The following is a 12785-nucleotide window of genomic DNA, read 5'->3' as shown; positions in this document are numbered from 1 at the left end:
TACAGTCTTGCGTTGTTATTCAGCACTGTCAACACTTTGTTTAACACGTTTATTAGTGTATTGTCCCTACTGAGGTTGCAACGAATGACTATAGCAAAGTATTCCGATAAGCTTGTGCTGTTATTATTAGCAGCTTGTCTTTTTTAATATCAAGAAATATTTCACTTTCTCTGGTCATAGGAGTAACATGAATTGGTGCATGAGAATTAATGCCGTGCGACTTGAGTTTTGCCATCAGTTGGAAGACGGTCCCCTTTTCTCAGAGATGGCAAGGAGAGGGGAGGGACGGTGAGTCGGGTGATAGACAGCCTCACCGCTGCTCTCTCCCTCCCCTCAGACTGACCATCAGATGCAGGCCATCAGTCCAGTAAAAAATACTAATTATTATGCTCACTCAGAAATACAACAAATGATCTATTACCAGTATGATCATATACCTACATTTAAAAAAATATAATTTCGAAATGGTCTGAGAAGAACAACTTTGGCAGGGCAAATCAAGCATAGCCAATATATTGTATTTGTATTTATTATGGATGGTCAAGGACCGGATGTTGGGAAAAGCTTGTATTTGTATTTTATTACAGATCCCCATTAGCTGCTGCCAAGGCACCAACTACTCTTCCTGGTGTCCAGAAACATTAAGGAAGCTTATACAATTTTAAAAACGTTAATATACATTCACAGAATTCACAACACACTGTGTGCCCTCAGGCCCCTACTCCGCTAACTTATTCCTTGCCACCCACTCTGAAACTAACTGCAACTCTTTGTTAAGTGTTGCAGTCATTTCAGTCGCTGCAGTAGCTGACGTGTATAGTGTTGAGTCATCCACATACATAGACACTCTGGCTTTACTCAGTCAGTGGCATGTCATTAATAAAAAAAAATAAAAGCAAGGGGCCTAAACAGCTACCCTGGAAAATTCCTGATTATACCTGGATTTTGTTTGAGAGGCTTCCATTAAAGAACACCCTCTGTGTTATGTTAGACAAGTAACTCTATATCCACATATTAGCAGGAGGTGTAAAGCCATAACACATACGTTTATCCAGCAGCCGACTATGATCGATAATGTCAAAAGCTGCACTGAAGTCCAACAAGACAGCCCCCACAATAATTGAATCATCAAGTGTCAAGTGTTGAGTGTCCTTCCCTATAAGCGTGCTGAAAGTCTGTTTACTGTGAAATAGCATTGTATCTGTTCAAGCACAATATTTTCAGGAAGTTTACTAAGGGTTGGTAACAGGCTGATTGGTCGGCTATTTGTATTGGGCCTTAAATCAATTTTTTTTTTAAATCTGAGCAATAGATCTCTGCTTGAATATTAAGTGTTGTGAGCTGACCACTGGTTAAAATGGACACGTAAATTGTTATTTATGATTTGTCAATTCAGCCATCTTTTGACTAATCGCCTGGATTTTTTTGTGCATATTAGCATACAGTACCAGTCAAAAGTTTGGACACACCTACTCATTCAAGGTTATTTTTTTATTTTGTTTTACTAATTTCTGCATTGTAGAATAATAGTGAAGAAATCAAAACTATGAAATAACACATATGGAATCATGTAGTAACCAAAAAAGTTCCCACATATGCTGAGCACTAGTTGGCTGCTTTTCTGTCACTCTGCGGTCCAACCTATCCCAAACACTTCAATTGGGTTGTGAAGGCCAGGTAAAATGTAACCTTTACTTAACTTAGCAAGTCAGTTTAGAACAAATTCTTATGTACAATGACGGCCTATCACAGCCAAATGCAGACAATGCTGGGCCAATGGTGTACTACCATATGGGACTCCCAATCACAGCCAGATGTGATACAGCCTGGATTCAAACCAAGGACTGTAGTGACACCTCTTGCACCGAGATGCAGTGCCTTAGACCACTGCGTCACTCGGGACTACCGTATTTGCTAATATGCATCTACAGGTATAGTGGCCATCTTTGTATGCATCAATGCTATTTTCTCAAACTCTATAGGGACTATTGTGATGAGTGCAAATACCAAATTTGGAGTGAATCTGACTTTCAGTCCTTGAGAAGAAGAGTTTGTAAGATTATTTTAAGTATGAACTTTACATTGTAAAAAAAGTTATTGTTAATGGTTTCCTTTTTTAAAGACATCAATGCCAAACTTAACATGGTTCATAATGGTAATGTATTTGTATTTGTATACTTCAAGTTGATAGGCCCTTGTTGAGTGGATTTAAATGGACATGTGAAATCTGATTTCTCATTAATTTAGCCATCGCTTAACCAATCCCTTAGCTTTTCTCAAACTAAGTTAAGAGATGTACCTTGGGCCTACATACTAAATTACTGTTAATTGGATTTACAGATATATTATCTTCATTTGAGCCAGTTTCCTACAGCAGGAAAATAATCCTGCAGTTAAAGGAAATGTGAATTATTATGTGAATTATAATTAATGGACATTTTTTCTAAGGGTTTATACATTTTTCACTAGGGAAAATCAAGTCTGAGATTTCAAAGTTGAAATTACAAACTGTAGGTACCTTTGGGCCAGCATCCCTGTGGAATGCTTTCGACACCTTTTTAGAGTCCATGCCAAGACAAATTGAGGCTGTTGTGAGGACAAAAGGGGGACTCAGTATTAGGAAGATCTTCCTAATGTACACTTAGTGTATTTTATATGATCAAAATAATGGGAAAACATAGTTTAATACTAATAGAATTGAGATAAAAAATTGAGAGCTTTTGATAAATAAGTAATTTCTTAAAAATCTCAAAGATAGAGGTCAATATTATTGGTACCCCTAATACCTTTCAATACCTCACTCTGTGAGGATAACGGCACTGAGCCTTTTTTTCTAAAACGTTTTATGAGATTGGAGGAGACATTTGGAGGGATATCAGACCATTCCTTCATAAATAATATTTCCAGATCCTTGAAATCATTTGTCTGTACTTGTGGACTTCCCTCTTCAATTTAAAAACCAGACTGAGACATTGCAAAATGTTGATTTTGTGGTCAATTAACCATTTATTTTAGGATTTTGATGGGGGCTTGGGGTTATTGTCTTGCTGGAAGATCCACTTGAGGCCAAGTTTCAGCCTCCTGGCAAAGTCAACCAGGTTTTTTGATAAAATGTCCTGGTACTGGGTAAAGCTCATGATCCCGTTGACCTGAACAAGGAATCCAGCACCATTAGAAGCAAAATAGCCCCATAACATCCACCACCATTTGTTACAGTAGGCATTAGGTTATTTTCTTCATAATTTTCCTCTGACGCCAGACCCACCTCTGGTGTGCATGGTCAAAGAGCTCTATTTTCATGTCTCAATTGGTTGGAAGAGCATTTGGAAATGTTTTGGCGAAAACATCCCTGACAATGCTGCTATCATGAAGTTACTCAGTACTGTCTATTTTGGTAAGGTTTCTCGAAGGTTTTAATCTAAGGGACATTTTACTGTGCAGGTTTTCCTCAGTGCATTTTTGACTGTATTCCAGACCAGGTCTAATAACTTGCCAATTGTCTATATGTTTTGTATGCCACACAAATAAACCCTTGTTACTGGTAATTAGTAATTGGTAATTAGTGAATCGGTGTGAATAGGAGTTTCTCATATCGCTCAGCAGAGAGACATCATCAATCTGAAGCAATACATTTAATCACAGTCCTTTAATCTCACCTCTCCACCCTGAGGCATGGTGATTATGCTCTCTGATGTTTAAATAAAGAATGAGAAGTAATTATCACACCAGTTTCAGTTTTATTACATTTAGTTTATGGAATGATTCAAAAAAGCAAATGTTGGCTGATGGAGCTAACAGCATTTATCGATTAAATCTTTCCTGCCACTTACACACATTAACACTTTGATTTACACACGCACATATGAACGCATGCATGTACACACACCTTTTTCCTTTTTTCTAGAGTCTTGATTTGGCCCCAAGACAATACAGATATATCTTCTGTTATTTTCTCCTTCCTCTGTGTCATTTCTACTCTAAACAGCTACAGCTGAAGTCGGAAGTTTACATACACCTTAGCCAAATACATTTAAACTCAGTTTCACAATTCCTGACATTTAATCCTAGACATTTAATCCCAAAAACTCATTGTCTTAGCAAGTAGGATCACCACTTTATTTTAAGAATGTGAAATGTCAAAATAATGGTAGAGAATTATTTATTTCAGCTTTTATTTCTTTCATCACATTCCCAGTGGGTCAGAAGTTTACATTAACAATTTAAAGGCAATGTTGAGTTAACTTGGGTCAAACCTTTTTGGGTAGCCTTCCACAAGCTTCCCACAAAAAGTTGAGTACATTTTTGCCCATTCCTCCTGAATGAGCTGGTTTAACCAAGTCAGATTTGTAGGCCTCCTTGCTCACAAACACTTTTTCAGTTCAGCCCACACATGTTCTATAAGATTGAGGTCAGGGCTTTGTGATGGGCACTCCAATACCTTGACTTTGTTGTCCTTAAGCCATTTTGCCACAACTTTGGAAGTATGCTTGGGGTCATTGTCTATTTGGAAGACCCATTTGCGACCAAGCTTTAACTTGAGATGTTGCTTCAATCAACATTGAAGGTAGGCCTTGAAAAACAACCACCTCCAATTTACTCAAATGATGTCAATGAGCCTATCAGAAGCTTCTAAAGCCATGACATCATTTTATGGAATTTTCCAAGCTGTTTAAAGGCACAGTCAACTTAGTGTATGTAAACTTGTATGTAAACCCACTGGAATTGTGATACAGTGAATGATAAGTGAAATAATCTGTCTCAACTGTTGGAAAAATTACTTGTCATACACAAAGTAGATGTCCTAAACTATAGTTTAACAAGTGTGGAGTGGTTGAAAAACAGTTTTAATGACTCCAACCTAACTGTACATAAACTTCCGACTTCAACTGTATACAGAGACATAATAATTGTGTCTGAGCAGTAGAAAGATGTTGTCTACAAATATTATATTTTATTACTAATGGGCACGTTGTTTGGGGGTACAGATGATTGAACAATAAGCCGTGATATAAAGGATCTAGGTGCTATTTAGCATTCCCCAGTAACCAGTAACCAACATGTTCTATTTAGACAGGAGTGTGCTAAATTGGATTTATTAACAAATAACATTTGGACTGAGGAGGGAAAACTTATTTTAAGGAGTGGGTTAGGAATTACAATTGTCTGTCAGTGTGTGTGAATCACACTTGGTCCATATTTGTGGGCTTGTATAAGAGAGACAACATGTCAACAGCCTGCCCAACTTGAGTTTATTGGTATGTCTAATTTTGCCTAAATGGGTGAGGTCTAACCCACAAAGACAAAAAACATCAGGAAATTGGCAGTGCAGGTCAATGCTGGAAAAAGTAAGACATACCAGTATCCTTGCCAGTTGAAGACACTTACCACCAGAAAATCACCACATCATTCAATGAGTCTTAAAGATAGAAGGATACACTGTACAACAGGGTTGATAAGTTGATAACGTACCGAACAGCGTTGTCCATGCGGGATACCGTGAGGTAGGCTGCTAGGTTGGCCGTGTAGGATGAACACACAATGAGGGTGAAAAGCCACCAGCTGCCCATTACGATACGTAGAGCCACAGAACCCAGGATGGAGTCTCCCCCTAGAAACACAAGATAAGTTAGTATGTACTGTATGAAGTCTTGAACAATATTATGTGGATTTGATTCGTTGTTTGTGATATCACAACTTATTGCACCATTACTCTGCCGGTTTTGTTTTAGCCTGTTGATCCTAATGATCTGGTTGATTTTTTTTATAATGGAATTGTATTTTTCAGGACCTCTAAATTATTCTGCTCTCTCTCGCCTGTCTCTGTATCATAGCACTTCATCGTACTCTTTCTAACTGTCTCTGTCAATTTCGGTCTCTCTTTTTAACCCTCTTTCTACCAAATACTTTTCCTCTCATTCCCTCTCTAAATGCTCCACCACATTACCACTGTTTGCCCAGGCAGGTAGCTGGCTCTCTCTTCCTGTAGCAGGAGTCTAAGCACTCTGTCTCCATACATGGCCTAAATTCACAGAAAGCGGACGAGGAAATGTCAATGTGAATTATCATTTTGAAGAGTAAAGCCACAGAAATGTCATCTGAGAGATTCAGGTTGTGAGAAAAAAAGCATACATTTGTCTCCAAGTGTCACTATCAATGATGTACCCTTAGGACTTTTTCAAAAAAGAAAAATAAGAAAAACAGAGTAATATTGTGTTCATGCGGCACTAATACCAAGGTCAAGAGGTTCTAGAAGATTTTTTTCATAGAGGTGTTTGTGGAAAATCTAAATGACATAGGGTTATATAAAAAAAATATATATATATATATATACAATATATATGACAAATTAATAAAAACCCTGGAATGAGTAGGTGTCCAAACTTTTGACTGGTACTGTGTGTGTGTGTGTGTGTGTGTGTGTGTGTGTGTGTGTGTGTGTGTGTGTGTGTGTGTGTGTGTGTGTAAATATATATATATATATATATATACACACACAGTACCAGTCAAAGGTTTTTACACACCTAGTCATTCCAGGGTTTTTATTAATTTGTTCTATTTTCTGCTTTGTAGGATAATAGTGAAGACATCAAAACTATGAAATGACATACATGGAACCATGGAGTAATAAAAAGAAGTGTTAAACACATCAAAGTAAATGTTATATTCTTCAAAGTAGCCACCCTTTGCCTTGATAACAGCATTGCACACTCTTGGCATTCTCTCAATCAGCTCAATCAGCTCAATCGGAAACCTCAGCTTCCTCATATGAGATCAGATTTTTTTCAGATGTCCAGGAGGAACTAGAGAACAATTATTTAGAAGAGGAGGTATCTGAAGAAGAAGATGGGGAAGAATACAACCCAGAGCATGATGCATCATCTTCAGATGAAGAAGAAATCAATTTTTGTCAAAGAACAGCAAAATAACATGGTCCTTGTCACCATATGACAACCAGGGCAGGATGGCAGCACAACATGTCAATAGGATGACCCCAGGGCCCACAAGACATGAAGTTGCCCATGGCTAGGAGATTGCCTCAACATTCTACATGTTCATCACACCAGCCATCGAAAAAAAATCATCCTGGAGATGGAGACAAATGTGGAGGGTTTCCGTAAATATGGAAAAAACTGGATGAGATTGACCTGCGTGCCTACATAGGGCTGCTAATCTTAGCGGTGTGTATAGGTCCCGAGGTGAGGTTACATGTAGTCTCTGGGACCCAGAGAGAGGAAGGGTGATTTCAGTCCAGACTTTCAGTTGCATCGTGCGTTCATTACACACAGAGTCAGGGTATATGCAACAGTTCTGGCCGCCGGGCTCGTTGCAAACTAATTTGCCAGAATTTTACGTAATTATGACATAACATTGAAGGTTGTGCAATGTAACAGAAATATTTAGACTTATGGATGCCACCCGTTAGATAAATAAGGAACGGTTCCGTATTTCACTGAAATAATAAATATTTTGTTTTCAAGATGATAGTTTCCAGATTCGACCATATTAATATTTCTGTGTGTTATTATGTTATAATTAAATCTATGATTTGATAGAGCAATCTGACTGAGCAATAGTAGACACCAGCAGGCTCATAAGCATTCATTCAAACATCAATTTTGTGCATTCTGCCAGCAGCTCTTGGCAATGCTTCAAGCATTGCGCTGTTTATGACTTCAAGCCTATCAACTCCCGAGATTAGGCTGGTGTAACCGATGTGAAATGGCTAGCTAGTTAGCAGGATGCGCGCTAATAGCGTTTCAAACGTCACTCGCTCTGAGACTTGGAGTAGTTGTTCCCCTTGCTCTGCATGGGTAACGCTGCTTCGAGGGTGGCTGAGCCCAGGTAGGAGCGAGGAGAGGGATGGAAGCTATACTGTTACACTGGCAATACTAAAGTGCCTATAAGAACATCCAATAGTCAAAAGGTATATGAAATACAAATCGTATAGAGAGAAATAGTCCTATAATTCCTATAATAAGTACAACCATAAAATGTCTTACCTGGGAATATTTAAGACTCATGATAAATGGAACCACCAGCTTTCATATGTTCTCATGTTCTGAGCAAGGAATTTAAATGTTTTCTTACATGGCACATATTGCACTGTTATTTTCTTCTCCAACACTTTGTTGTTGCATTATTTAAACCAAATTGAACATGTTTCATTATTTATTTGAGGCTAAATTGATTTTATTGATGTATGATATTAAGTCAAAATAAGTGTTAATTCAGTATTGTTGTAATTGTCATTATTACAAAAAAAAATAATAATAATAAAATCGGCCGATTAATCGGTATCGGCGCTTTTTGGTCCTCCAATAATCGATATTGGCATTGAAAAATCATAATCGGTCAACCTCTAACAGAGATCACTACTCAACTTTAACATCAGATGCTGCTGCCTATATACATAGAGATGGAATCACTGGTCACTTTAATAATGGAACACAAGTCACTTTAATTATGTTTACATACTGCTTTACTCATTTCATATGTATTCTATTCTACAGTATTTTAGTCAATGCCACTCCGACATTGCTCGCCCTAATATTTATATTAGGGATGCACGATATATCGGTGAACATATCGGAATAGGCCAATATTAGCTAAAAATGCCAACATCGGTATCGGCTGATATCTAGTTTAACGCCCCGATGTGCAAAACCGATGCCAAAGCTGACGTGCATACCTATATAACATAGGTACATGACGACTACATAAAATTTTGCGCTATACGTGCAACACAGCATTCCTAAACTAGCCCACCAATGTCTGCTGTGCGGATCGAGCAGTCATTTGAAAGAGTAACACAATTTCTACGAAACAACTAAAAGGCTACATCTATTAAAGCCAAGATAATGGAATTCATTGCCCTTGACATTCAACCGTTCTCTGTCGTAGGTGATGTTTTGCTTTCGCCGACTGGTCGAACACCGGTACACACTACCAAGTACGCTATTTTTCAGATGTTGCCCTACCGGAGTTACACAGTAATGGTGTCACTGCCATTAGCTTCACGACATACATACTATGGAATGCCGTTTGGGTCTTTGCTTGTCAAAAAAGATACAGTAGCACTGTAAATGCTGTGCAAAAGTGTGCAAACAAGAAACACCGGCAATGAACGATGTATTTACAATACCACGTTGGTAATGAAGCATAATTTGTTTGACCAACTTCTGGGGTAGCTAGCTTTAGCTTGGTACCTAGCTAGCACCAATACAACCAGCCTGAAAACAATGACCAGTAGAACCTGCAGTAATGTTCATTATTCTTAGCAATGATTTATGAATCCCTGTGAGTAAGTATTAGCTAGGTTGCCACTTGTTGTTCACCTACTGAAATTGAACTTCAGTTCATGAAAATAAATAGCTAGCCTGCTACTTAACCCTGTTGCCCACATCTAACATTATAAGCAGCCAGCTAGCTTCATCTGGTTAGTGAGGCTCGACCGCACTGGGTTATACATTGTGAAGCTAGCCACAATAAGGATTAGGCACAATCATGGAATTTGCGATGTGCTTTCAAAATAAAAGTATGCAATTGACAGTAATGCAAATGAATACAAATAGTATAGTTATGCCATACTTTTATTTTGAAGGCTAACCGCAAAGTCCACTGTTGTGGCTAATCCTTATTGTGGCTAGCTTCACATAGATGGGTCTGACCACCCTTAATCAAATAATAACTGTCTTAGGGTTATTTTAGATGGCACCTAGCTATATAGTTAGCTAGTTAACGATAGCTACTAAAACAGATGTGTTATTTAACATGTATATTTTTTACATGTAAAGACTCAAACAGCGTTCCATAGAAATCCTGGTTGAGAATGAAACGACTGAACAAATGAACAATGAAAAAGCACAGCAAGTAAGTGAAATAAATACGTTTTGATTATGTTTTACTGGTAATGGGGACATACGTAAATTACAACAAAATAACTTTTTGGTCAGTGTGGTGTGTGTTTGTAACCTTTATTTAACTAGACAAGTCAGTTAAGAACAAATTCTTATTTACTATGACGGCCCGGACGACGCTGGGACAATTGTGCGCCGCACTATGGGACTCCCAATCACGGCCGGAATGTGATACAGCCTGGATTCGAACCAGGGACTGAGATGCAGTGCCTTAGATCGCTGTGTCCATGTGTGTGTGTTAACTATTTACCTGTACTAGAATGCTTAAAAGGCTGCTAAAATTATAAATATCTGTTATCGGTATCGGGTTCATCGGTGCATCACTAATTTATATATTTCTTAATTCCATTTTCTTTTTAGATTTGTGTGTATTGTTAGATATTGGGAGGATCGACGCTGGAGACGAGAAGCAGGTACAGGGAGAACATTTAATAAACAACCGACATGAAAAAGGACAGAAACAGCATCTGGTCAGGGGGAAAATAACGACATCAATGCTGACACAAGGAACAAAGTGAGAAGCAGACAAATAAAGAGGGGGTAGTCAACAAAGCAATGGTGAGTCCAGGTGAGTCCAATGTTGCGCAGCTGTGCGTAATGATGGTGACGTGTGCATAATGAAGGGCAGCCTGGCACCCTTGAGCGCCAGAGAGGGAGAGCGAGAGCAGGGGTGACAGATCGAGCAAGGAACACAAACATTTCACTACACCTGCAATAACATCTGCAAAATGTGTGTATGTGACCAATAAAATTTGATTGCTATTATAAACTGGTTACAAACGCTTTTATAACAGTAAAAATACATGTTTTGTCATACCAGTGGTATACGGTCTGAAATACCTTGGCTTTCAGCCAATCATCATTCAGGGCTCAAACCACCCAGTTTATAATTCACACCGAGGCTTTGTGGTTATGGAGAGGGAGTGTTGGAAATATCTTTGAAATGGATGTAAATTAAACTGACTTGACTTTTTGTGTAATGAAAAGTAAATGTGTCTCCCTGTCTATGTAACAGACATTTGGGAAACTGAATGTACTGAACGCAAGCATGAATCGGAAATACCAAAACATTCTACAGATGACCGAATCAGTGGATTCAGAGGAAAGATTTCTTATTGGAGAGAACTCCTTTTGACTCTGATCCTGGTTAAGCTGACATGCCGGTAAGTGAAATCGGAAAGCTGATCAAGCTGTCATGTGACCGAATGCCCCAGACAAAGCAATCATGGGTCACTATGGAGGAGTTTTGGTTCCTGACTCAAAGGGAATACCCTGCAGTCTCCCCGCGAGCATTAAAACTCATGGTACCCTTCACCAGCTCATATCTGTGTGAAGCTGGATTCAGTGCTCCCGTCTACATTAAAACCAAATATCGATCCAGGTTGGATGTGACAACAGTTATGAGGAGCTCACTGTCGACCACGCCCCCTGACTTTGAGACGCTCCGATGCGACACTCGTCAAGCACATTCATCTCACTAGTGGTGGTGAAATAAGAGGAATTATGTCAGACTAATTTGCACTTGACTGTCATAGCCCCATATTAAAAGTATGTGATGTTGAGCTGAGAACACTATCAGAAATACTGTTAGAATGTTTTGCAATTGACTGCCATAGCCTCAAATAAAAAAGCTAACATTAGCTGTTAATTACATACTTTTTTTACACATGGTTGGGGTCGCAATCATTTTCAGATATCAAATTGGGGTCGTGGGCCAAAGTTTTTTGGAAACCTCTGATGTACACCTTCTCACAATCATCCACAGTGGCAGTCATATTTACCAACACATTTACGTCATCCTCCAAAGACGTGAAAAGGTCAACAAGTGAAAATAAAAAAGTGAGGATTCCTAAAATGTGGTGGGGCTTCGGCTTAAAAAGGCTGCCTGGCAAAGTGCTAGATCCGTGGTCACCACCGTTTTCTGAGTCGAGATCACTTTCGCAGTCAAAAAGCAAGCTGAGATCTACTGTTCAGATTATTATTTTTTACATTACCCTCACAACAGTTTTGTTGGAATGAGGTTTGGGCAGTAGGCCTAATACATTATCACAGCATATTGGCTATAGGATTGGCCTGCCAATATTGTTATTCAGACAATATTATATTTCACTAAGCGAAATTTGCTAACAAAATAGATCAGTTGGTTTAGCACTTTTTTTTTCTTTTTTACTGGACTGATGGTACCTGCATCTGATGGTCAAGGAGGTCAAATCACGATGTCAGTAATCTTCAGGTTGAAAAGTCGGAGCTCTAGAAAGATGCCAGAGTTTCCTACTTGGAATTCCGAGTTGGATGACCACTCAAAAATGTTCCCAACCGCCTCTCACTGTCCCTGCTCTCTCCTTCCTTTCCTCCGGTGAGACTGACCAGAGAGAGTGGACACCGTCTTTCACCTGATGGCGAAACTCAAGTCGCACCGCATCTGCCTCATAGACAAATTCATGTTGTTCCTGTGACCAGAGAAAGTTAAATATTCCTTAATATTAAAATCGACACGAGTTTCTAATAATAATAAAACGCAGGGCTATACTTGGCTATACTTGGATACTTGGCTACTCATTCATTGCAGCTGCAGCCCGAGCGGAAGTATGGAGAAGTACGTTTTGTAATAGTGTAGAATAAAAAAAGGTGACAGTGCTGAATAAAAACCTAAACATGAACTCACTCATAACAACAGCAGCTCTTTGCTGTATTCGTTGACAGTCTCTCTTAAAAGTGATTAAATCTTACGTATTAAAATTGGCTGTGCCAGGGTCATGGAAGCTCTGTAGCCACGGTGATTTGAGCTATCCGATTGGGCAGCTCAGTAGATGCACTCGATTTAGTCAAAGATTTGGGTAGGCGTTGTCTCACGGGAACACTTTGTTT

General features: G+C 38.9%; 1 protein-coding gene across 1 annotated transcript in view; it reads right to left on the bottom strand.

The window, feature by feature from the left end:
* The window catches only part of LOC110502511 (glutamate receptor ionotropic, delta-1), a 450947-nt gene that overhangs the window by 38587 nt on the left and 399575 nt on the right, over positions 1 to 12785 (bottom strand). Inside the window, exon 12 of the mRNA XM_036960054.1 lies at positions 5470 to 5608. Within this exon, the coding sequence (XP_036815949.1) occupies positions 5470 to 5608 (139 nt within the window). The remainder of the gene's footprint in view (positions 1 to 5469; positions 5609 to 12785) is intronic.

This window comes from Oncorhynchus mykiss, chromosome 23, assembly GCF_013265735.2.
Source record: "Oncorhynchus mykiss isolate Arlee chromosome 23, USDA_OmykA_1.1, whole genome shotgun sequence".
Classification (NCBI taxonomy): domain Eukaryota; kingdom Metazoa; phylum Chordata; class Actinopteri; order Salmoniformes; family Salmonidae; genus Oncorhynchus; species Oncorhynchus mykiss.
Note: the sequence above shows the minus strand (reverse complement) of the source record. Positions and strands in the feature narration are given on the sequence as shown.